This window comes from Lynx rufus, unplaced genomic scaffold (assembly GCF_022079265.1).
Source record: "Lynx rufus isolate CCGP_SWC_20201006 ecotype Redwood Valley unplaced genomic scaffold, mLynRuf1.p SCAF_53, whole genome shotgun sequence".
NCBI classification, from domain to species: Eukaryota; Metazoa; Chordata; class Mammalia; order Carnivora; family Felidae; genus Lynx; species Lynx rufus.
The window spans coordinates 225,755-251,228 of record NW_025814871.1 but is presented as its reverse complement, the minus strand read 5'-3'; the positions used below and the strand labels follow the sequence as shown (position 1 = coordinate 251,228).

The 25,474-nt window shown below is 66.9% G+C and overlaps 1 protein-coding gene across 2 annotated transcripts; it reads left to right on the top strand.

Moving 5' to 3' along the window:
- Positions 1–9,102: 9,102 nt before the first annotated feature.
- Positions 9,103–24,276, top strand: APC2 (APC regulator of WNT signaling pathway 2). 2 transcript variants are annotated; one of them, XM_047100836.1, is made up of 14 exons: positions 9,103–9,258; positions 9,395–9,485; positions 9,595–9,775; positions 10,751–10,859; positions 10,944–11,060; positions 11,576–11,653; positions 11,853–11,951; positions 12,489–12,876; positions 13,325–13,420; positions 16,122–16,261; positions 16,602–16,679; positions 16,914–17,030; positions 17,332–17,546; positions 19,317–24,276. In XM_047100836.1, exons 1-14 carry the CDS (start codon positions 9,118–9,120, stop codon positions 24,274–24,276), a joined length of 6,810 nt encoding a protein of 2,269 aa, XP_046956792.1. In that variant the 5' UTR covers positions 9,103–9,117. The 2 variants fall into 2 exon arrangements, with proteins under 2 accessions (XP_046956792.1, XP_046956793.1); XM_047100837.1 differs by having other exon boundaries at positions 9,118–9,258; positions 10,947–11,060.
- Positions 24,277–25,474: the final 1,198 nt, after the last annotated feature.

Below are 25,474 nucleotides of genomic sequence, written 5' to 3'. Positions count from 1 at the left end.
GTTGGGACCAGATGATCTGGGAGTACGTCTGTGGCCTGTGTGGCACCAGCCCTGATAAGGCAGCCCTGTCGCCTGGAAGACGTGGGCCACAAGTGGTGGGTGTCTGGTGTGGCAGGAAGCCAGGCCACGGGAGGCTGCGTGGGCTGATGGGAGGGGCCTGGAGCTGCCAGTGGGGCTGCTGGTCGGGGCAAAGATCAGGGACTCGGGGGTCCTTTTGGACAGCCCCCTGAGCCTGGCCGCGCTGCAGAGAGGCCGACTCACCGTGTGAAGTTGGAATATGACTGGGGTGCGTTAGATGGGACCTTAACTGAGGCGACTGGGTGCTTTGCAGTTTAAAGGCCGTGGTCAGAGCTGTCGACTGACATCTGGTCAACACTGTCCACACTCCCTTCGTTTGGAACAGCAGAAGCCTCTGTGACCTCCGCTAGCAAACTGCCCACGAGGCCCAGCGAGAAGAGGGAGGGTTCGCCGTGTCACTCCTCAAAGAATAAAACTGTTGGTGTCTGGGTGGCTCAGTCCATTGACTCTTGATTTCAGCTCAGGTTACGGTCCCAGGGTTGTGGGATCGAGCCCCGTGTCCGGTTCCACACTGAGTGTTTAGCCTCCACTCCTCACACATGCACATGCTCTCAAAGACAAAACAAAAACCTTAGAATACAAGAAACTTGTTTCATGTAAGATCGGCCTCGGGGAGGGGCGCCTGGGTGGCGCAGTCGGTTAAGCGTCCGACTTCAGCCAGGTCACGATCTCGCGGTCCGGGAGTTCGAGCCCCGCATCAGGCTCTGGGCTGATGGCTCAGAGCCTGGAGCCTGTTTCCGATTCTGTGTCTCCCTCTCTCTCTGCCCCTCCCCCGTTCATGCTCTGTCTCTCTCTGTCCCAAAATAAATAAAAAAACGTTGAGAAAAAAAAAAAAATTTAAAAAAAAAAAGATCGGCCTCGGGGAGAAGAATGCCCAGGGCGGCTGAGCCCCTTTACTGGAACATGGGTTGTGACCCTGAGCTTGGAGGCAGAGCATGCTTGGGTGGCTCAGTCAGTTGAGCATCGGACTCTTCATCTCAGGTCTGGGTCTCAGGGTTGTGAGTTCAGGTCCTGCACTGGGCATGAAGTCTACTTAAAAAACAGCTTTTAAGGCACTAGGCCTCCCTGGGGGAGCAAAGTGCACATGCAGACCGTTGTCTGAGGACGATGTCTGAGGACGGGAGAATCCCCCGGTGCAGATGGTGGTGGGTGCCAACCAGGGCTCAGGCTCATGCACCCAGTGATGGGCAGACTTCAGGCCAAAGGGCTTGCCATCTGTTCTTGTAGGTAAACCTTTGTTGGCGTTCACTCCACTGGCCCGTGCAGCCGAAGTTGGGCCTTTATAACAGATTTTGTTCTACAAAAACCAGCAGGACCCTCCCCGACAGCAATACTGCCGAGGTCACCCCCTTTAGGGCTTTGGAACCCTCACCGGAAGCTTCCAGCGCTGCCACCATGGGCCTGGGTGGGCTCAGGGAGGGAAGGATCAGCGATTACCGTTTTCCTTAATTGCAGTTTGAATTTCTATCAACCACTTAGTGTAATTGGGGGGCAATGCATATTAGTGTTACAAGTGAAAGCGATTGTGTCCCACTCAGACCGAGGTGCACACCCCAGCCGTCAAGTGACACTCCAGGCCAGGATGCACTCTCCAGAGCCCAGGCTGTGGGGTAGGGGCCTTAGTCATCGGGCTGTCTCCCTACCGGGCCCCTCTAACGGCCTGAGGTTCAGGCTCTGCCTTCAGACCCCCAGTCACATCCCTGCCTTTGTTTCCTTCTGCGTCTGATGCTCTGGTCCAGTCCACTGGGTTGCAGCCCACATTCGCACCCACCTGTCATCCCCAGTACCTCAGCCACACAGGCAACCCCCACTCTGGTACCGGGTTCCCCTTCCCCCCCCCCCCCCCAAGCCAACTGGGCCAGCTGCCTTCAGAGCCTGTCCCAGATCTGGCCAGGTCGCTATTTCTCACCTGTTGGTCAATTTGAAACAAGCAGGTATTCACCCCCTGACTTCCTCAGGCTCCAGAAAGCACCCCGAGTCCTGACTTGTTCTCACGTCCAGCCTTTTCTGCCGGACGCCTACCCACTGGTTCATGGCACCTGCTTGCAGAGGCCAAGGCAGCGCCCCCTTTCTCTCGCTGCTTGTCCTTTGCTGTTCCAGGACTTAGCACAGTTCCTGAAAACGACCCTCCGCGACCCCTGCCCCCATCCATCCCTCCCGGACTAACACAGTCCCCTCCTCCCTGGTCTCCCACTGCCACCAAAGGGCGCCGGTGAGCACCGCGTCCGGCGAGTCCCTGCTCTGCCCACCGCCCCCCAAGGCTCGCAGGGGTCGTCACATGTTCCTGGGACCCTGCACAATCCCCCCCCCCCCGCCTCACACACACACACCTCCTCCCTTTGCGCTGGCTGTTAACGTGTGCCGGGATGCTGTTACTCGGGTCTATTAAGTGTCCTTCCCAGCAGCCTTCCACGCTCCCACCTCCCTGCTGTTTTCACCGCTCACCGCGGGCCAAGTTACTGTCCTCTTGTCGGCGGCCATTCCCTCTCCTCCCAGTGTGCTAGTTTCCCACGGGCATTCTGTTGCAACGACTGTTTACTGCACAAGGCCCGGCACACAGTAGGTGCTTAACAGAGGCTGCTTGAATGACTTGGACGGATGTCTGTCGACGTGTGGTTTGAGCCAACAAGTCCCATCACTGAGTCCGGCAAACTGGACGCGCACCGCAAATGTTTGCTGAATGACTAATGGATTGAGCGCGCAGCCGGAGCCTGGCTGCTGCGGGCCCACGATCCAGGCCGGCAGCCGATTGCGGCCACAGGGCGGCGCCTCCCTCCATCCTTGCGAGATCGCCATTCTCCTCGGGACCCCTCCCCGCTCTCCCTCGTCCCCCCTCCCCCGTCTGCTCACTCAGGTCCCCCTCCTCACACCGCCCACCCGAGTCCTCAGTCCCACGAGACGCCCTCCCCCCGCTCCTGCGAAGTCCCGCAGACCCGCTCGTCCGCTGCCGCCCGGAGGAGTCCCCGCCCGGCCCCGCGGTGCGAGCCCTCCCCGTAGTCGCTCCGCGCAGGCGCAGGCAGTCTCGGCCGAGCCTCCCCCCTACCCGAGCAGCTGAGGGCGGGGCGCAGGCTGGTCCGGGGCGGCCGCGGCTCCATGGGGCTCTTGGGGCTGCTGAGCCTGCTGCACTCAGCCTTCTTCGGGGACCAGGTAAGGCGTGGGGGGCACTCCGACACGCGCACGGGGCTGGACGGGTCTGGGGTCTCGCGCAGTCGCCGCGGAGACCGTCGCCAGGGCAACCGCTTCAGGCTGTGCTCCGGGGGGGGGAGCCCCTCCCCCGCGTCGCAGCGGATCCCCCCCACCCCGGGTCTGCGCAAGCGCAGCCTCGGAGAAAGACCACCCCCCCCCGACCCCTCCCCACTGCGCGGACGCAGAGAGCAGCTGGGGCGGTGGGGACTGCGACGGGGGACCGTCTAGCTGAGGCTCCGTCCCGCACTGGCGGGTAGGGGCTGGGCCACACCCTGCAGCTCTTCGGGCCTCAGTTTCCCTTTCTGGGCTCCCAGCGCAGGGCCGACTCCGACCTTCACCGACGTTGAGGTTCACAATATGCATCCCACCGGGCCTGAGAGCTTTGCCGGCCTCCGTAATCGTTCTGAACCTCGGGGCTCTCACGTTCCCGATTTAACGGGAAACTGAGACTGGGGGCGCCGCGAGGAGCCCCAGCCTTCGTCTGGGTTGGAGCCTGAGCGCGGGGCGGAGGCGCCAGCAAAGGACCAGGCCCGGTGGCCGAGGGGAGCTGTCCGCGGTGCTGACAGGACGCTCTCTTGCCCTCTCCCTGCCCGGGAAACTGAGGCCCGGAAACCGGCAGGGGATCCACCCCGGATCCGGTTTCGGGGGCACGGCGCCACCACTCCGTCATCTCCAGTAGTATTCCCTTTTCCATCAGGGCTCTGCTCCGTCACCCAGCCCGCGCCCCATCTCTGTGGTCTCATGACAAGCTGGTGCCTCTCTGCTTCCCTCTCCCCCCACCCCAGCTCCGAGTTGGGGGCGGGGGGGGGGGGGGAGGGAGGGACACCCATGGTTCTGCCCGGAGCCCCTAGCACAGTGGATGGTCAGTGGAAGAGCGCGGGCCATCAAGTGGGAAGAGACACTGAGGTCAGGCTCAGAAGACTCAAAGGCCCTCTGAGTGACCCTGTTGTGCTGGGCCAGATGCTGGCATGGGGCGGGGGGGGGGGGCGGGCAGGGGGAAGGGATGGTCTCAGGGTGAGGATGTGGATAAGCGAGCCCCACGATTCAACTCTCCCCTTGAGAGCCCAGCAGCGGTAGGGAGCGCAGAGGATCCCAGGGAGGGCGCCTGGGGAGGACCCCCCCACCCCCACCCCCAACTAGGCCTGGGTACTGTGCCTTGAGGGGCTCCTCATTCCCCCAAGACCGGGCTTGGGGTCCTGGGGTGCCGTGGGGTTTCCCGAGGCTCTGTGGTTCTCGGATTTCCAGCGATGCCTGAGTCTGACTGTGGCTCAAGAATTTAAAGGGTCAGGGATGTTCGGGGATGAGGGGCAGGGTGCCACAGATGTGGTGCTCCAGAGGCTTGGGGACAAGGGCATCTTGTCTTGTAGTCTCAGTGCCTTGTGCCCTCAGCCTTCTGGTCCCCAGGGAGGGGGAAGCCCAAGGCTGGGGAGGCTCACAAGTGTGCTCCCTGGCTTAAGCCTCAGTGTCCTGACCCATACGAGGGCAAGGCTGGCCATTAGACCACTCAGACTGGCTGAGAGGGGTCTGGGGAGCAGCCACACCTGAGACTGGGTGGGGGGACAGGACTTAGTTCTGTGCAGGCAAGGATTCTCCAACCCACCTCCCAGTCGGCAAAACAGGAAACTGAGGCCAAACAGAGAGACGGCCAAGGTCACGGTGAAGCTGGGCCCTAGGCTGTGTCCTCTCCCTGCCCCCATTCCGGCTCCGGCCAGTCTGCTGTGCTCTCTGCTGTGATCAGCGCGGACTGCCCCTGCTCTAAACCCCTGGTAGTGAGCTGGCGCGGCCAGACAGGGGACTGGCCGCTCAGCTCCAGGGACGGCACATGTCATTCCTTCAGCCCCGGGGAATACCTTTCCCCTCCTTGCGTCCAAAGCCAACTCTTACTCGTCCGGGAGGGGCCAAGCACTGGTGTCCCTTTGTGCAGCCTTCCCAGCTTCCAGAAAGAGCCCCTCTGCCCCCCACACCCCCTTCCCAGGGCCCACAGGCTGGGGACTGCTGCCTTTGGCCGTGGAGGCTCCAGGACTGCCAGGCCCCCTCTCAGGGCCCCCCCCAACCCCCCCCCCCCGGCAGTGCTAGCCCAGGGCGGGGCACACGGGACCTCCTGCCGTAGACCCAACAGAACACAACGTGGTGTGTGTGCCCTTGGCTGCCTGCCTTGCACCAGCCCTCACAAAGGCTGCACCCCCCACCCCACTTTACCGGGAGGGGGGGGAGGGGAACAAGGTTCTCGAGGCAAACATTTGCCACGGCGCCCCCTCCCGCAGCCAGGAAAGACAGAGGCAGGCCCCCTAAACCACGTCTCCTGGCCCAGAGCCTCCTTCCTCCTTGGGGCGTGCATGTGTCGGAGGCAGTAAAGACTGGCCCCAGCTGCAAAGTTCGGGCTCTGTGGACCCATCGAGGGCCTGAGACAGCTGGGACCCCAGGCTTCTCCTTGGCCTTACCTTCTGTGAGGGTGAAATAGTGTAATGGGAGACAGAGACACAGAGAGACAGACTGAAAGAGACCGAGCCACATGGGGTGGACAGGCAGTCGCGGCAGACACCCCTGGAAGAGCTCTGTCAGGCGGGAGACAGAGGCGCCGGGGTCCCCAGCGCCTCTCAGCCTGCCCGCCCATCCCCCACGCCCACCCCTTCAGGCTGGCCGTGACCCCGCTGGCAGGGGGTGGGGAGTGCCCTCACCCGTCCGCACGAGGCTCGGCTGGATCCGTCGGGAGGGGCTGCCCCCCCCCCCCAGTTCTGATGTAACATCCGAGACCGCATGCTTTTTTTTTACTCTCAAATTCTCCGGATTCAGCCGCCGGAGGTTCTTGACCGCTTTACCCCGGGACGGGTGGAGGGCACAGGGTCCTCGTCCTCGGGGCGCCCCCCCCCCCCGCAAGGCCCTGCACACGCAGTCCCTGAACCCGCCCGGAGGCCCGACGTCCGGCTGCGCCGCTGGTCCCCGCCCCGGGGCCGCCATTGGCTGTCGCCATGGCACCAGTCCGTCTTCCCGCGCCGCAATTGGCCGCCGCGCCCGCATCCCGCATCCCGCATCCTCCCCCGCGCGCGGTGGTCTCGCCCAGCTCCGGGAGCGGCGGCGCCGCCTGGCCAGGCCGGGACCGGGCTTTGTCCGCCCCAGAGCCCTCAGGCCTGCGCCGCCGAGACCCGGAGCCCCCGCCCCGCGGCGCCCCCGCCAGCCCGGCCCAGCCCGACATAGAGTAAGCGCTTCCCCGGGTGGAGGGCCGGGGGCGGGGGCGGGGGCGGGGGCGGGGGCGGGGGCGGGGGGGGTGGGGTCGGGGGTGTCGCCATCCCCTTCTCTCTGCTTTCACCTGTCAGCACACGCTGCGTTTCTCCAGGGTGGGGCCAGAAAGGGAAACTGAGAACCAGGGAGGTTGGGCCCCTGCGGCGCTGCTGCCCGGCCCACGCACACACCCACCCACGGGGTTCCACACTCGGACCTCCCAGTCTGCAGGCAGGCCTGCTGTGTGCTTGGGGGGTAGCGCTCCTCCTCCTTGGACATCAGGCTCCTTCTCGGTAACGTGGGGTTTGAAGGAAGGGCCCCCTTGGGCCACATCTGCCGTCCTCCCCCGAAATGTGGCCACTCACGGCTCAACCAGGGGAACTGCCAGCTATTGGTGCTTTCCCTTCTGCAATGGAGATCTCTCGGGGAGGCTCCCAGGAGTCCCCTGACGCAGCCTGGGGATGAAGTCCAGGCAGGAGGGCTTCCTGGAGGAAGCTGCACCTTGAAGGGTGGCAGGAGTCAGGAAAGGTGCTCCAGGCAGAACTCCGCACGTGCGGAGGCCCGGGGAAGGACACTGCAGCGTGGCTGCTGGGTGTCAGCGAGGCAGGGTGCATGTGGAGGAATTGGCTCTTGTCTTGAGGGCACTGGGGAGCCACGGGCGGTACTGGCGCGAGGGAGGGATGGAATCCAATCGTGACTTTCAAAGCTTCCTTTTGGCTTTCCGTGAGAGCGGACTGTGGGAGGCCAGCGAGGCTGCCCTGATGGAAAGGGTGTGGGGGCCTGGGGGAGAGGGGGCCCGGCTGGGCAAAGCTTGAGGGGCTGGTGGGAGTGTGGAGCTGGGGAGGCCCGGCTGGAATGAGGGGAGTCTGGTGGGTGGCCCTACCGCCAAGCTCAGCGCGATGAGGATACGGCAGTGACCACCAGGCGTCGGGGGAGTGAAGGTGTCCCAGGCTTAGCCTGGAACATCCAAGACGAGGGAAACCTGGTGTGTGTGCGGGGGGGGGGGGGGGGGGGGGGGGATGGGCAGCCCTGGGTGGGGCTCCAGGAGCCGGCCTGGGTTTAGGGAGTGGGAGGGACACTCAACAGGGTCCTACACCACCTAGAGCTTCCCTGAGGCTGTGCTGGGCGTGGCAGCCGGACCCCAGCAGTCTTGCCACAGCCCCCCCCCCCCCCCCCCCCGGCCTGAGTCCCAGCTGGGAGCTCCCCGCCCCCCCCAGCCTCGGGCGGGGTCGATATTGGGGTGGGAGGCAAAGGCCCTCGGCCTTCCCTACCCGACACATTTGCTCCCACTTGACTGTCCTGTCTGCCCTCCCACGCCCGACCCTCCCACCGACCCGCAGGGCCGAGTTCTTCTCAGCCCTCAGACGGGCAAAGCGAGGCCCGCAGAGGCCAGAAAGCACTGCCTGGACTTCTGAGCCCTCCCAGCGTCGGGTCCCGGTCGTGCCTTGCCGGTCACCCGGGGCCTGTTTCTTCCTCTGAGCACAGCCCAGTGGCGGTCCCTGGGGCTCGGGACTGTGGCCAGCGAGCCAGATGACGGGTCAGGCAGACAGCAGGTCCTCCCGAAGGGTCAGGGTGGCCCAAGCCCATCACCCCACGCTTATTCCAGGCCCAGCGAGCCCTTGGTGGTCCCAGGGTGGGTGGGGTGGGGAGGGTTCTGGGGGCAGGAGCAGAGGGCGGACAGCGAGTGACGGGGCACGTGAATGAGTGCATGTGGCCAGGCTGGGGGGCGGAGAGCAAGTGCCTCCCTGTGGGCCGGGGAGGGCGGGCTGATCTGGGGAGGGGCTCCGGGGAGGAGGTGGAGGAGACCACGGCCTGCCACTGGTGCGCCTCAGACAAAGGCGGAGGGAGGGGGCGCGAGCCGACGGGAAGGGAACAAAGAGGGAAGGGGGGGGTGGGGAGGAGGTGGGCCAGCTCCGGGGAGGGCCGAGCCCAGAGAGGAGGAGCTGCCAGCTGGACCGAGGAGGCTGGGCCAGAGTGAGGACCGCCACACACAAAGAAGCCGGTGGCAGCGGGAGAGCCCGGGGGGGCTGGCGCAGGGCTGCCGGGAGGGGAGCCGGGCCAGGCAGGTGGCTGCTGGGCTCCAGCTGTTGGTGGCGGGGGTGTGGGGGTGGCGGGGGGTGACCGTGGTGGGCTTGGGTCTGCCGGCCCGGCTGCCCAGCTCCGGGCGCCCCACCATCACCCGGCCCTGGCTCTCTGAGCCGCGTTCTTGGCCTCCACAGCAGTTCTGGCGTCCCGGGCTGGGCCCGCTGGCGGTCTGCCCACCACACCTCGGGGCAGCTGCGCTGCTGTGGGAGAGGGCCTCGGATGTCCGTGTGTCTGTCGAGCTGCCCGCCTGTGTGTCTGGGAGCCCGGCAGTGAGGGTGGACATGTACTCGTGTCTGCTGGCCACCTGGGCGTTGGGGCCGCGTGTCTCCACGTCCACCCCGGGGCTCTGCCCCTCTGCCTCCCGTTGGCCCTGCCCGTGCCTGTCCTCCGGGACGCCAGAGTTCTGCCTGCAGCCGTCCACACCTGGCGCTCCCGCTGGGATTCATCCCCAAGATCAGATGGGAGAGCTGGGGCTTAGATCGGGGCACTCTCCCTAGACCCCTGGGTGAACCCGCTGACCTGTGGCCCCAGGCGCTGCAGGAGCTGAAGATGACGAGCTCCGTGGCGCCCTACGAGCAGCTGGTGCGGCAGGTGGAGGCCTTGAAGGCCGAGAACAGTCACCTGAGGCAGGAGCTGCGGGACAACTCGAGCCACCTGTCCAAGCTAGAGACGGAGACGTCCGGCATGAAGGTGAGGGTGGGGCTGGGCAGAGGCCTCGGGCTGCCCTTACAGGGACAGACGCCGGGGTGCTGGACCCAGAGACCCGCGGGCCAGCCCAGGGCAGCAGGCTCACGCTGCCGGACACCCTCTCCCGCCCCCGCCTCAGGAGGTCCTGAAGCACTTGCAAGGCAAGCTGGAGCAGGAGGCCGGAGTGCTGGTGTCCTTGGGGCAGACGGAGGTGCTGGAACAGCTGAAAGGTGAGGGGCCCATGGGGGGCGGGGCAATCCCCAGCTTGCCCCCAGAGGTTGCTGGGAGGAGGGGCGGGAAGGGGCACTGACCTTGCCTTCTCCCTCCGCGCCCATGCAGCCCTGCAGATGGACATCACCAGCCTGTACAACCTCAAGTTCCAGCCCCCAGCCCTAGGTCCTGAGCCCACTGGCCGGACCCCCGAAGGAAGCCCAGTACACGGCTCCGGGCCTTCTAAGGACAGCTTTGGGGAGCTGAGCCGGGCGACCATCCGGCTGCTGGAGGAACTGGACCGGGAGAGGTGAGATGGCAGGTGGCGGGACCTGGCCGCTGGAAGCCGTCACGTAGCTCCGCCCCCAGCCGGCTCCGCCCCAGCACCTCTGCCCGCTGATTGGCCCACCGGCACGTGTTCCGCCCACCTCCTGAGTCGGCCTTGCCCACGCCCACTCCACGTGGCTCCAGTGGACCTCAGCTGGAGGACGAAGAGGAAGGGGGAGTCCCTGGCACAGCGCAAGGCTCCTGGGAGATGTCCCCACGGGTCCCCAGCATGCAGGCTTCGCGAGGGACAGGGCCGTGTCCATTGCCAGGGTCAGGACTGGAGCCAGAAGGGCTCAAGGCAGCCTTTGTGCGGAGAGGGCTGTGGCCCAAGAAACCTGGGCCGGGGGCCAGCAGAGGAAAGCAGGGTCTGGGCGCCCAGCTCGGCTCGGCCGGGTTGTGTGGGGTGGGATGCGGCAGTGCAAGAGCGGCTTGGAGTTGAGGCCATGCTGTGCTGTAGGACCTCAGGCCAGTCTCCTCACCCCTCCCAGCCCCAGGCTTCCGCTCTGTAGTTCTATGTAACAAAATTATTTAAAGTCAATAAACTTTTATTTGAAGAAAAAAAAAAAAAGAAAAAGAAAAAGACCCTGAGCCTGAACGTGGAGCTCTGTAAAACGGGAATGGCAGCACCGCCCCCCACAGGGTTAACAGGGAGCCTACTGCGCCCCGAGCAATCTGAGCCTGACTTGGTCTTTGCAGGCTAGAGGGAGATGAGCAAGCGTGGGAGAGGTGTTAGCACAGCCCCCTCGGGGTCTTTCTCTGGGGACCACAACTTACAAAGTTGAATCGATTTTCTGCACCCCACCCCAGTCCCGGGAGCGCCAAGGGCGAGACTTTGCCACGCCGTTCAACTTGGCACACAGCGCCCAACAAGTGATCACACAAATCAAAATAAACAACGCATGCAGGACGGCTCCCGCCCTGCGAGCCTGCGCCCACCGACTGCCCGCCCCCTCCCCAGGTGCTTCCTGTTGAACGAGATCGAGAAGGAGGAGAAGGAGAAGCTCTGGTATTACTCACAGCTGCAGGGCCTGTCCAAGCGCCTGGACGAGCTCCCGCACGTGGAGACGGTGAGCGCGCGGGGGACGGCGCGGGGGGAAGGGGCTCGGGCCCGGGCGCCCCCTCACCGCGGCCCGCCCGCCCGCCCCTCCCAGCAGTTCTCGATGCAGATGGACCTGATCCGGCAGCAGCTGGAGTTCGAGGCCCAGCACATCCGCTCGCTGATGGAGGAACGCTTCGGCACCTCGGACGAGATGGTGCAGCGCGCGCAGGTGAGGCGGCGGGCGGGGCGGGGCGCCGGAGGCTCTTCCGGGGAAGAGCGCGTCACTGGGCGGAGCGCAGGGACTGCTGTGGGAGGGGTCTGGATCGGGAGGCGGAGCCAGGGGGGTAGAGCCCTTTGTGGGTGGGGCCAGAGGGAGCGAAGGGCGGAGCCGGGCTCCGAGGGCAGTGTCCGAGAACTGTGGGGGTTAGGGGACGGTCAGTGGGCGGAACCGAGTATGAGCCAGCCCTGGGCCGCGGTCCGTGGGCCGGACGAGATCAGGGAGTGGGCGGGTCCGGAAGGGTGGGGCGGGGTCAAGCAAAGAGTGGGTGGAGCCAGCGCCTGGGTGGGGCCGGGTTGTGGGCGGAGTCAGATACTGCAGCGACGGTGTTAAGGGTGGGCGGGACCATATAGAGGAGTGGGGGTGGGGCCAGGGTGGGGCAGAAGCCGAATGCCGATGGAGAAGTGGGTGGGGTCATACCGGAGTGGGCGGAGTCAGCCTCAGCGCGCCTCTTTCTCTTGGCTCAGATCCGCGCTTCTCGCTTGGAGCAAATCGATCAGGAGCTGCTGTCCGCACAGGACCGGGTGCAACAGACAGAGCCCCAGGTACTGGGGGGGGTGGCGCCAGGGTCCCGGGGTGGTGACGGGTCTAGGCAGTGAAGAGACCGCTAGGGCTCTGCCCGGTCCAGGAATGGGCCTGCAGCCCCCACCCACATCGTCACGGGGGTGTGGCCGGCATTGGCAGCCTGGGCGCTCTGTGGGGTGCTCCCCAACAGAGCCCCCAGGCCAGGCGTTCTCCGCACAGGCCCTGCTGGCGGTGAAGTCGGTGCCGGTGGACGAGGATCCGGAGACTGAAGTCCCCACGCGCCCGGAGGATGGTGTCCCTCAGCCCGGCAACAGCAAGGTGAGGGGGCGTCCAGGTTTGTGGGGGAGGAGGCCGGTGGGTTGAGGCAAGCGGTGCAGATGGCCAGCTGGGTGGAGGTGCATGGTGACCTGGGTCCTGCCTCTCTGTCCGATGTGGGGCGCCTTCCCTCCGCCGTCTCCATAAAGCGGCCCCAGGTGTGGAAGGGCCACCCTGGGGTGGGGTGTGTGCTGAGGCTGGCAGGGCCAGAACGTGGGTGGGGACAGCTGTCGCGTGTGTTGGGACGGCACCCTAGACTTAGAGGTAGGAGGTCACCCACGGGAGTACCCCGTGAGGACGACAGTCAACTTGGCCCTCCTCAACCGGGGGCGCCCCAGTGCCCTCCCCAGGTGTGTGCCACTGCCCACAGGAAGGTGCAGGGTGAGGGTGTCGGGGGTGAGCCAGTGACGGTCCTGGGCTGGGGTCACAAGACGCTCACTGTGTCTGGGCGGCGCACCGGGGGTTCAGGGACTGGCTGGGGCCAGGTGAGCCGGGCGTGGTTCACCGCCCGCCTTGACCCCCGTCCGCTGCCCCTCGTAGGTGGAGGTGGTCTTCTGGCTGCTGTCCATGCTGGCAACGCGTGACCAGGAGGACACGGCGCGCACCCTGCTGGCCATGTCCAGCTCGCCGGAGAGCTGCGTGGCCATGCGCCGCTCGGGGTGCCTGCCGCTGCTGCTGCAGATCCTGCACGGCACCGAGGCCGGCGCTGGGGGTCGCGACGGAAGCCCCGGGGCGACGGGCGCCAAGGACGCACGCATGCGCGCCAACGCGGCGCTGCACAACATCGTCTTCTCGCAACCTGACCAGGGCCTGGCGCGCAAGGAGATGCGCGTCCTGCACGTGCTGGAGCAGATCCGGGCCTATTGTGAGACCTGCTGGGACTGGCTGCAGGCCAGGGACGGCGCCGAGGGAGGCGGCGCCAGCGGCGGTGAGCCAGCGACGGGGCCCGCCGCCGGGCCCCTTCTCGGTGGCCTGCGCCGGCGAGGCTTGTGGGAACGTTGTCTTGGCGGATGGGCACAGGGGTGGCCCCCGACACCTGATGACACGGGGTGGGTGCTCAGGAAACCGCCGCCGAATGCAGGGATAGGTCGTGGGTCCCCAGAGAACAGAGCGTGAGGTTCCCGGTGTTTGCAGCTGAGTGCAGTTTCCTTATGACAAAAGCCGCAGGCGTCACCTCCCCTCCCTTGGCCGTCCTGGCTGAGGCGGCACCCCCTGCGTGGGTTGGCGGGAGGCGTGGGAAGGAGCCCCAGCGCTCTGCGAGCCCCGGCGTGCAGCCCTTCGAAAAGGCCTGGGGTCTCCGCAGCGATGCAGAAGGCAGGGCGGGGCGGGCACCCATCGGCAGTGGGAGGGCGCTGACCCGGTCCCCTGGCCCACAGCTCCCGTCCCCATCGAGCCCCAGATCTGCCAGGCCACCTGTGCCGTGATGAAGCTGTCTTTTGACGAGGAATACCGCCGGGCCATGAACGAGCTGGGTGAGTGCCCCCTCGCCTCCCGCAGGAGGGCCCCGATGCCTCGGTGTTTCGTGGAGGGGCTGGGGACGGGGGGTGGGGGTGGGGGGCTCGACCTGGTGAAGTTTCAGGTTGGGGGGCGTTACGAGTATCCTCTTTTTCCCATATAAAAGTCATCAAAACACGGAAAAAAGAAATAGCAAAGGCCAAAGTTCGCATCCATATGCGGAGTTTGGCTGTAAGAGTTACAAAAGACACGGCTTCTCACCCAGCCGGTGGTCAGAGCGCCCCAAGGTTGGGTCGGGTCCCGTGTGGTTTGGCTGCGTGGAGGGGGGGGACGTGGTGAGGGGCTTTGGCACCAGCGGGTTCTTCAGGAGTGTGCACACCTTTGGGGCACCCCTGCGCCCCGTGGCCGGATTCACAAAGTAAGACACACAGAAATAGGAAGGCAGGCGGACAGCAAGCAACCCGTGGGACCCCCCCCCCGCCCCCCGATCCGGAAACGGCCTGTGTCCAACAGTAAGTCCTGTTGTCGTGTAAGTCCTCGTGTCGTCCGGGGAAAGTGGAGGAGGTGGTAAGGTCTCTTCTCTACACGATGCACGTGCACACACGTGCCCAGAATGCAGTGTAGACAGGAGAACGGAGTGGCCCTGGGCTCCACTTCCCCCAGCCGATGCCAGGCAGGAAAAGGAGGATTTCAGTTTTCATTGTCTCCTTCTGACCGTGAACGTTTGTACTACGAACAGGTGGGATTTCATATAAAACTGGTTCTCAGAGTGTGGCCCACAGGGACCCCTGGGGGTTCCCGAGATCCTTCTCGGAGGTCCACAAGGTCGCAATTGTTTTTGCCTTTGCCACCTCCGTTTTTTCTCGTGCGTGCGTGTGTTCAGTGGGGTTTCCAGATGCTCCTACTCTGAGGACCACTGGGCTGTACGTTCTGGGCTTTAAAAGGCTTCTTCTTTTTATTTTTTAATAAAAAAAAACTTTTTAAAGTGTTTATTTTTGAGAGAGAGACAGAGACAGAAACAGAGCAAGACAGAGACAGAGAGTGAGCAGGGGCAGAGAGAGAGAGACACAGAATCCAAAGCAGGCCCCAGGCTCTGAGCTGTCAGCACAGAGCCCGACACAGGGCTCGAACCCACAAACCGTGAGATCATGACCTGAGCCAAAATCGGACCCTTAACCGACTGAGCTCCCCAGGCTCCCCAAACGCTTCATTTTAATTTCTAGCATGGAACAGCTTTCACCCACAAGAACAGAATCTCTCTGGGGGTCCTCAGAAAAGTTCAGAGGATACAGGGGTCCGAGGCCAAAACACTTGCATGCCGCTGTTGTCCGCCGAGGCCCCCTAGCAGGGGGGTCCCCCACTCCCGGCACAAGCACCCCACCCACGGCCGAGTTCGCAGTCCTTTCTCCCTCCTCCTGTTTGCTTCTGTCCTGCGGGTTTCCAGCAGTGGAGAATTCCACGTTATGGAGCATTGAAGGCCTGAGAAGTGTCCCCTGTAATAGCTTACAGTTACACATCACAAATTTTTTAGGGGCGTCAGGCCAGCTCCATTGGAAAGGCGCGTGACTCTTCATCTCAGGGTTGTGAGTTCGAGCCCCACATCGGGTGTGGAGCCTACTTAAGAAAGTTAAATTGTGGTAACATACACACAGCCTAAAATTCATGATCGTAACCGTCTCTAAGCGCACAGCTCAGTGGCGTCAGGCACTCATGCCGTCCTGCACCTGCCCCCGCCACCCATCTCCAGAACTTTCCATCTCCCCAGACCGAGACTCTGTCCCATGAAACACTGAGTCCCCACCCCTGGCTCCCACCGTCTACTCTCTCTGTCTCTGTGGATGAGACTCCTCTGGGGACCCCCTGTGTGTGGGGTCACGGGACGCGTCCTCCTGTGTCTGCCTTCTGTCACACAAGTAAACTCGGGCAGAATGTCTCCAAGGTGTGCCCACAAGGTGTGGCGGCAGGTGGCAGGGCTCCTGGTCACGGTTGAGCACCGCTGCCCCAGTGGCGGGACACACTGTGGTCTCGGGTTGGTCCCCTGGTGGACACCCGGGTTGTTGTGACCGTGGCGCGTGGCCTGTTGACGTCGAGGTGTTCAGGTGCACGCGGGCCGCTGACGTCCCCAGAGGGTGCCCGGCCGGCCTGCCCCGGGCCCGGGGATGAGCACGTTGCCTCCGGCACGTTTGCCGCGCAAAGAGGGAGAAGCTTCTTGAGTCTGTGCCGCGACTGCCCCTTCTCTGCCTGCCGCCGTCTCTCCCGGGCCGGTCTTCCCAGGGCCGTCCGCCCGTCCCTACGCTGGGCACGCTGGCCCCCCGCCGGTGGCTCCTGGGCTCGCGCCGTGCAGACCCTGCCCTCAGTGGCTCCTGCTCTAATGGTCCTGAGGGAATTCTCACGTGGGGTGCTGGAGGGCGTCCTTGAGAAAGCGGCGCCGTGACTCCGGCGCTGGGAGTACAGGCAGGAGTCTGGGCAAATAGGGAAGAGCGTTCGGGCCGAGGGAACAGCTGTGCGAAGGCCCGGTACTGGGGCAGAACCCTCGGAGCCGGCTGCACAGGTAGACCTGCCGAGGGCGGGGGTGGGGCGGGAAGGGGCCGAGGGCGTCCGGGCAGGGGGCGCTCACAGGCCGAGGCCAGGCGCGGCAGAGGGCAGTGGGCTGTGGGGGCGGGGGGCGGGGCTCACCACCTGTCCGGGCCGCACCGTGCCCCTTCCGCACCCCTGCAGGTGGGCTGCAGGCCGTAGCAGAGTTACTGCAAGTTGACTACGAGATGCACAGAATGACCCGGGACCCGCTGAACCTCGCCCTCCGTCGATACGCCGGCATGACCCTCACCAACCTCACCTTCGGAGACGTCGCCAACAAGGTGCCTGGGGCCGGCCAGAGGGCGGGCAGGGTCAGCGCGCTCCAGGCCCGGGCCTGCCTCGACCTCGTGCCAGCCTTGAAACGGTCCTGAGGGGGGAGACAGTTGTCCCCGACTTCCAGGCGGAGGCCCAGAAGGCCGGTGTCCGAACGTGGCCAGCGGGGCCGCCACGCTCGCGGCTGGGGGAGGCTGGGTGGCGTCGGCGCCGCCCTGAGCCTCTTTCCTCCTTGGAGCCGCTGGGTGAGGAGGGGCGGGGCTCGGGCCCTTGCACACAGTAGGTCTACCTCTCGCCCCCCCCTTCCCCCGCCGGCTGTGGCGCGACTTTCCTCCGTCACGTCAACAGGCCGCACTGTGTGCCCGCCGGGGCTGCATGGAGGCCATCGTGGCCCAGCTGGCTTCTGAGAGCGAGGAGCTGCACCAGGTGCGGGGGCGGGGGGGTGGCGTGGAGGGAGGGTGGGGGGTGGGGGGGGGTGGGGGGAGGCCCACAGGGCGGCTCACCGCCCGAGGCCTTTCTGCCGGCCAAGTCCCCTCTCCTCTGGGTGTGACGGGGCTCCCGTGGTGGGCGCCCCCGCCTGGCGCAGGGGTGAGGACGCGATTGCGGCCGCCCGGGGAGCCGGGGCCCCAGGTCCACCGCGCCCGCTCCGCCCCGCCCCAGGTTGTGTCCAGCATCCTGCGCAACCTGTCCTGGCGGGCCGACATCCACAGCAAGAAGGTGCTGCGGGAGGTGGGCAGCATGACCGCCCTGATGCGGTGCGTCCTTCGAGCCTCCAAGGTGGGCACGGGGGCGGGGCGGGGACGCGTGCGGGGGGGGGGGGGGGGGCGGGGACGCGCACGGGCGTGGGGTGGGCCCGGCCGGACCGAGCGCTGCCGAGCGGGTGGCCCAGCCGTGGGGCCGCCGGCCCCGCGTCTCAGAACCCCGTGACGGTCAACGGGATTGCTTCTCACTCGCACTCGAAGGGTGTCCGGGTGCCAGCGTTGGGTCCGCAGCTCGATGGGGTGGCGGAGAGGCGGGTGCGCCGGGCTCGCCGGGCCCCCGCCGCTCACCCCGCACCCCCGCCCCGCTCGGCGCCCAGGAGTCCACCCTGAAGAGTGTGCTCAGCGCCCTGTGGAACCTGTCGGCGCACAGCACGGAGAACAAGGCGGCCATCTGCCGGGTGGACGGCGCCCTGGGCTTCCTGGTGAGGACACTGACCTACAAGTGCCAGAGCAACTCGCTGGCCGTCATCGAGAGTGGCGGCGGCATCCTGCGCAACGTGTCCAGCCTCATCGCCACGCGGGAGGACTACAGGTCGCCCCCCTCCCCCCGCCGGGGCTCTGGGACGGGTGGGGGGGGGCACTGGGGGAAGCTGGGCCCCAGGCGGGCTCCAGGCACAGACCGGGGTGGGGCTGGCAGACCCCACTCTGGGGGTCTGCTGGGAACCGAGGACAAGCCCTGATTGTGCTGTGAACCAACGGTCCCGATTTGTCCCTGGAGACTAAGGGTTTTTTTTAACATAAGTATACCCCAAATTTTGTGTGGGGTGTACTCGTATAATCAACGTTTCGTTAACTTATTAAAATGAAAACATGGGGGCGCCTGGGTGGCTCAGTCATTTAAGCGTCTGACTCTTAATCTGGGCTCAGGTCGTGATCTCGCAGTTCGGGAAATCGAGCCCCACATCGGGCTCTGTGCTGAGCACGGCGCCTGCTTGGGGCTCCCCGTCTCTCTCTGCCCCTTCCCTGTGCACACACATACAGGTGCTCTCTCAAGATAAACAGTTCAAACTAAAATAAAAATAAAACGTATTATTTTTCAGATAATGTTAATAAATACTTGTTCTCTACTACAACCTTTACTAAGTAATATTAAAACCTGTTTTTAAAATACTTATTAATTTTGCAAGAGAGAGAAAGTGCAAGCAGGGGAGAGGCAGAGAGGGAGAGAGACAGCATTCCAAGCAAGCTCCGCACCGACAGGGCACAGCCCACCGTGGGACTCAAGCCCACGAATATGAGACCATGACCCAAGCTGAGAGCAAGGCTCGGATGCTTAACCGACTGAGCCACACAGGCGCCCCGAGGCTTATTCTTTATAAAAGTAAAGTATTGTTTATTGGATGATAATCAGTAACGTTTTTAATGTAAGAAAACACGAAACATTTGTTTTCAATATAAGTACATCCCAAATATTGCATGGGCTCTACTTGTGCTAAAGATTTTATGTATTAAATCAATAAAACACTTATTTACTAGGTAATACTAATCATTAACAATGCTTAGGGGTTTTTTTCTTAAAAGATTTTATTTTTAAGTAGTCTCTACACCTGGTATGAGGCTCAAACTCACCACGCTGAGCCAGCCAGGCACTCTAATACTTTTGAAAACAGATAAAACTTATCTTCAGCGTAAGTATACCCCAAATATCATGAGATGTAGTTGTGCTAAAATGAGATAAAGTCAAACTGAAGTTCACTTTAAAAAAAGTATTTTTTTAAATGTCTTATTTATTTTTTAAATGTTATTTTTTTTTTAATGTTTATTCATTTTTGAAAGACAGAGAGCACAGGCAGGGGTGGGGCAGAGAGAGAGGGGGGGACACAGAACCCGAAGCAGGCCCCAGGCTCTGAGCTGTCAGCACAGAGCCCGATGTGGGGCTCGAACCCACGAACTGTGAGATCATGACCCAGGCTGAAGTCAGATGCTTAACCGACTGGGCCACCCGGGGGCCCCTCTATGTATTTATTTTGAGGGAGTGCATGTGAGCGGGAGGGGCAGAGAGAGAGGGAGAGAGAATCCCAAGAAGGCTCCGTGCTACCAGCGCAGAGCCCGACCCTGGGTTCGAACCCATGAAACGTGAGATCGTGACCCGAGCCAAAATCAACCGTCGGACACCTAACTGACCGAGCCCCCCCTGCGCCCCTAGGAGAAAGTACTATCATTTCACTATGTGATGTCGCACCACGTATTTATTCGGTGTTCTGAAACGCAAAGTCGCCTGGGGAGCCCCGGACTCGTATTTGCGGGGGCGGGGGGGGGTGGCGGGCGCCGGGCGCAGGCCTGACGCCCCCTCGTGCCGCAGGCAGGTGCTGCGGGACCACAACTGTCTGCAGACGCTGCTGCAGCACCTGACGTCCCACAGCCTGACCATCGTGAGCAACGCGTGCGGCACGCTCTGGAACCTGTCGGCCCGCAGCCCGCGCGACCAGGAGCTGCTGTGGGACCTGGGGGCCGTGGGCATGCTGCGGAACCTGGTGCACTCCAAGCACAAGATGATAGCCATGGGCAGCGCCGCGGCCCTGCGCAACCTGCTGGCCCACCGGCCCGCCAAGTACCAGGCGACGGCCACCGCCGTGTCCCCCGGCGCGTGCGCACCCAGTCTGTACGTGAGGAAGCAGCGGGCGCTGGAGGCCGAGCTGGACACGCGACACCTGGCCCAGGCGCTCGACCACCTGGAGAAGCAGGGCCTGCCCGAGGCCGAGGCCGAGGCCGCCTCCAAGAAGCCGCTGCCGCCCCTGCGGCACCTGGACGGGCTGGCCCGGGACTACGCCTCCGACTCCGGCTGCTTCGACGACGACGAGGCGCCCTCCCTGGCCGCCGCCGCCTCGACCGCCGAGCCCGCCAGCCCCGCCGTGCTGTCCCTCTTCCTGGGCAGCCCCTTCCTGCAGGGACAGGCTCTGGCCCGCGCCCCGCCCGCCCGCCGCAGCGGCCCGGAGGCGGAGAAGGAGGCCGGCGGGGAGGCGGCCGTGGCGGCCAGGGCCAAGGCCAAGCTGGCGCTGGCGGTGGCGCGGATCGACCGGCTGGTGGAGGACATCTCAGCCCTGCACACCTCGTCCGACGACAGCTTCAGCCTCAGCTCCGGGGACCCCGGGCAGGAGGCCCCGCGGGAGGGCCGCGCCCAGTCCTGCTCCCCTTGCCGGCGGCCGGAGGGCAGGCGGCAGGAGGCCGGCGGCCGGGCCCACCCGCTGCTGCGGCTCCAGGCCGCCCACGCCAGCCTGTCCAACGACAGCCTCAACAGCGGCAGCAGCGCCGGTGACGGGCGCTGCCCCCGCGAGCACACGAGGCCCTGCCCGCTGGCCGTGCTGGCCGAGCACCACGAGGGGGCCCCGTGCAGCCAGGCGCGGCCCAGCCGGCTGGACCTCAGCCTGCCGGGCGGCCGGGAGCCGGCCGGGAGGGACGGCTCTGCGGCCGACGCCTGCGTGCGCACCATCAAGCTGTCGCCCACCTACCAGCACGTGCCGCTCTTCGAGGGCCACCCCAGGGCGGGGGCGGGCGCGGGGCCCCTGGCCGCCGGGGCCCGGAAGCAGGCCTGGCTGCCCACGGAGGGCCTGAGCCAGCTGCCCGAGAAGCCGGCGGCAGAGACGGCGCCCCTCCGCCTGTCCCGCTGCAGCTCTCTGTCCTCGCTGTCCTCGGCCGGCCGCCCCGGCCCCAGTGAGGCCGGGGACCTGGACAGCGACTCGTCCCTGGAGGCACTGGAGGAGGCGGGACCCGGCAAGGCGGACCTGGACGGAGCCTGGCTCGGGCCTGGGGCCGCCTCCCTGCCCGTGGCCATCCCGGCGCCGCACCGGGGCCGCGGCCTGGGGGCGGAGGACACCACGCCGTCCAGCTCCTCCGAGAACTGCGTGCAGGAGACGCCGCTGGTGCTGAGCCGCTGCAGCTCCGTGAGCTCCCTGAGCAGTTTCGAGAGCCCGTCCATCGCCAGCTCCGTCCCCAGCGACCCGTGCAGCGGGCTGGGCAGCGGCACGGTCAGCCCCAGCGAGCTGCCCGACAGCCCCGGGCAGACCATGCCGCCCAGCCGCAGCAAGACGCCCCCGCTGGCCCCTGCGCCCCCCGGCGAGCGCGAGAGCACCCAGTTCAGCTTGCAGTGGGAGAGCTACGTGAAGCGATTCCTGGACATCGCCGACCGCCGGGAGCGCTGCCGGCTGCCGTCGGAGCTCGACGCCGGCAGCGTCCGCTTCACGGTGGAGAAGCCGGACGAGAACTTCTCGTGCGCCTCGAGCCTCAGCGCGCTGGCCCTGCACGAGCACTACGTGCAGAAGGATGTGGAGCTGCGGCTGCTGCCCCCCGCCTGCCCGGATCGCGGCGGCGGCCCCGGCCCCGGCCCCGGCCCGCACCTCGCGGGGCACCGCCGGCGGGACGAGGCCGCTGGGTGCCTGGAGGGGCCGGCAGCCGCCGACCAGGAGCTGCAGCTGCTGCGCGAGTGCCTGGGGGCAGCCGTGCCCGCCCGGCTCCGCAAGGTGGCCTCGGCCCTGGTGCCCGGCCGCCGCGCGCTGCCCGTGCCCGTGTACATGCTGGTGCCCGCCCCCGCCCGGGGGGACGACTCATGCACCGACTCAGCCGAGGGCACGCCGGTCACCTTCTCCAGTGCCACCTCGCTCAGCGACGAGACGCTGCAGGGACCTCCCAGGGACCCACCCGCCGGGCAGGCAGCCGGCCGGAAGACCGCAGGTCGGGAGGCCGCCGCCAGGCAGGCCACCGGGCACCGCCACGGGGCGTGGGGCGGGGGCCGGAGCGCAGAGCAGGCCCGGGGGGCGGGCACGAGCCGGGCGGGGCTGGAGCTGCCCCTCCGCCAGCCCTCGAGCGCCTGCACGGACAGGGACGGCCCCCGCCCGGGCCAGGCACGTGGGGACGGGGCACCGCAGTCGCTGTGCCTCACGACGCCCACCGAGGAGGCCGTGTACTGCTTCTACGACAACGACTCCGATGAAGAGCCGTCCGAGGCGGTGGCGCCCCCGCGGCGGGCGTCCGCCATCCCCCGTGCCGTGAAGAGAGAGCACCCGGCCGGCAGGAAGGACGCACAGGCCACACCCAAGGCCGCGGCCAAGGCCCTGCCCGCTGCCCGCGCCCAGCCCAGCCTCATCGCCGACGAGACCCCGCCATGCTATTCCCTGAGCTCCTCCGCCAGCTCCCTCAGCGAGCCTGAGCCCCCCGAGCAGCCGGCCGGCCGGCCCCGTGCTCCCGAGCCGGCCGTCGCCAAAGTCGTGGGCCCGGGGGGCGGGTGCAGCGGCGCCCCCAGCCCGCGGGCGGGGCCGGGGACGGGGCCGGGGCCGCTCCGGCGCTGTGTCGGGTCAGCCGCGCCCGGGCGCCGGCTCCAGGCGTCAGGCCCGCGGCGCCGCAAGCCCCAGGCTGCCCGGCCAGACAAGCGGCCAGCGGAGCGGCCCCAGGAGCGCGGTGACGAGGCGGCGGGCTCAGACCAGGCCTCCGACCTGGACAGCGTCGAGTGGCGCGCCATCCAGGAGGGCGCCAACTCCATCGTCACGTGGCTGCACCAGGCGGCGGCCGCGGCCACCCACGAGGCCTCGTCTGGCTCCGACTCCGTCCTGTCGGAGTCGGGGCTGTCAGGCTCCACCCTGCAGCCGCCGGTGCACAGGAAGGGACCGCGGCTGCAGGCGGGCGGTGCCGCGAGGCCGAGGCCGGAGAAGCGGGACTCAACCCTGGCCCAGCACGGCCCCAGTGGCCCCGAGAAGCTGCGTGGTGCTCAGAAGACGGCGTGCAGGGTGCCGGCCGTGCTCCGGGGACGGACCGTGATCTATGTGCCCAGCCCGGCCCCCCGGGCACAGCCCAGAGGCAACCCCGGCACCCGTGTGGCACCGAGGAAGGTGGGAGCCCCTGCGCAGCCCTCAGCCCCGGCCAAAGCCCCCAGCCCCGGGCAGCAGCAGCAGCAGCAGCAGCAGCAGCAGCGGTCTCGAAGCCTACACCGGCCGGGCAAGATCTCGGAGCTGGCGGCACTGAGCCCCCCCCAGCGGAGCGCCACGCCGCCCGCCCGCCTGGCCAAGGCCCCCTCGTCCGGCTCCTCCCCGGCCTCCCCGGCCTCCCAGCCCCCGCCCAGGAGGCCGCCCTCGGGCCCCCAGGCTGCGGGGCCCCTACCTGGTCCCGGGGCGTCTCTGGCGCCCCAGACTCCCGCGCGGGCCCTACTGTCCAAGCAGCACAAGACGCAGAAGTCACCCGTGCGGATCCCCTTCATGCAGAGGCCCGCCAGGCGGGGGCCGCCAGCCCTGGCCAGGGCAGCCCTGGCCAGGGCAGCCCCGGAGCCGGGCCCCAGGGGCCGGGCAGGAGCCGAGGGAAGCCTGGGCGCCCGAGGGGGCCGCCTGGGCCTGGTGCGCGTGGCCTCCGCCCGCTCCAGTGGCAGCGAGTCCTCCGACCGCTCGGGTTTCCGGCGGCAGCTGACCTTCGTCAAGGAGTCCGCGGGCCTGCCGCGCCGCCGCCGCTCAGAGGTGGCCGCGCCCGAGGCCGCGACCTCCGCCTCCCAGGGCGGCTCCCCCCGGCGCGGTCGGCCCGCCCTGCCCGCGGTCTTCCTGTGCTCCTCGCGCTGCGACGAGCTGCGGGCGGCCCCCCGACGGCCCCCTGCAGCCAGGCCCAGCCCCGGCGAGCGGCCGGCGCGGCGCCCCAGCTCCGAAAGCCCGTCCCGCCTGCCCGTCCGCACGCCGGCCGCCCGGCCCGAGGCCGTCAAGCGCTACGCCTCCCTGCCGCACATCAGCGCGCTGCCGGGGCCCGCGGCCGACGCCGCCCGCCGCAGCAGCGACGGGGAGGCCCGGCCGCTCCCGAGGGTGGCGGCCCCGGGCACCACGTGGCGTCGCATCCGGGACGAGGACGTTCCGCACATCCTTCGGAGCACGCTGCCCGCCACCGCCCTGCCCCTGGTGGGCGCCTCCCCCGAGGAGGGCCCCGGCGGGCCCCCGCAGCGCAAGACCAGCGACGCCGTGGTCCAGACCGAGGACTTCGTTGCCGCCAAGACCAACTCCAGCACGTCTCCGAGCCTGGAGAGCAGGGGGCCCCCCCAGGCCCTGGGCGGCGGCCCCACATCCTTCCCTGGCAGCGATGTGGATGGGCCCTGCCCCCCCAAGGCGCCCACCTCTGCCCCCTTCGTCCATGAGGGCCTGGGGGTGGCCGTGGGAGGCTTTCCCACCAGCCGGCACGGCTCCCCCAGCCGCGCGGCCCGCGTGCCCCCCTTCAACTATGTGCCCAGCCCCATGGTGGCAGCCGCCGCCGACTTGGCCGCAGAGAAAGCCCCCACCGCTGCCCCCGCCAGCCTTCTGGAATAGTGGCCGGGGCTGGCCTTCTGGAACATCCTGTCCCGGTCGAGGGCTGGCCTGGCTGCCCAGGGGGTGGTCCCACGGTCCATCTACCCTCCAGAGCCCCTGCCCTTGGAGCCCCCCTGCAGCCTGAATCGGCCTCACATCTCACGCACAGATGCTTGCTCCGCGCCGCGGGGGCTCTGGAAGGAGGTGGAGCTGGGGGCCGGAGCTGCGGTCCCAACCTGGCCCCCACGCAGAGACCGCCCTCCCAGCTCGGGCTGCCCTGCGCAGTGTGCCCGTGGCCCCGAGCTTCAGCAAGACCCTCCCGTTTCGGGAGGTGCAGGGAAGTGGCAACCCGCCCGGGGTGGGGGACGGAGCGGGGAGGGTGGCCCCCTCGAGCGGGCGCCCGCCCGCGCGCGCGCCGGGACGAAGCCTGTAACGTTGGAGGCCCCGTAATTGGTTAATGACGGCTTTGCCGGTTCGCTTGCCGTCGCAGCCCCAGCTGGGGGTGTGGGGGCGGGCGCGGCTGAGCCCCAGACAGCGCCGTCTAGCGAGTCGGGAGCGCCCCGCCGCCGGGCGGCCCGGAACTGCAGGGAGAGACTGGTGCCCGGACGATGGGGACGGCCAACGGTGTGGTCGGACAGCCCGGCTGGGGCTGGGGCGGGGGCGCGCGACCGCAACGGGCGGGAGGAAGCGTGTGGAGGGACGCCCCCGAAGGCCACCGCCGCCGCGCTTCTCTATTCCATTCTCCTTCGCCACGCGCGGAGCGCTGGGCCCCACGGGCCTCGCGCCAGGGACGGCACAGCTGCGGGAGATGCCGGCCCCGGGTCGGGGGCGGGGGGGACGGATGGCAGACGGCGAGCCCCGAGGCCTCACTTCTCCCCTCTCGCGTGCAGCTCAGGGCCCCCGGGCGCGCGCGTGTTCAGCCTCAGCCCCGAGAACGCCTCCTTGCAGGGAGAGCCGGCGACCTCTTTCCTGCGGCGCGGGGGGCCCCCGGGGAGAAGCTGATCCTGGCGAGCGGATCTGCTGAGACAGCCGCCCCGCCGGAGCGCCACCCCCGCCGGGGCAGATGCCGTCAGGGGAGACAGCGTGGCTGCCGCAAGTCCCTTCTCTGAAGAGCAGTGGAGAGCCCCCGCCCGCGGGCGCCGCTGACCCTCCCCGTCACCCAGAAGGGGTTCCAGTGGCCGCCACCCTCGGCTCGGGGAGCCCCTGGGAGCCATGCTGA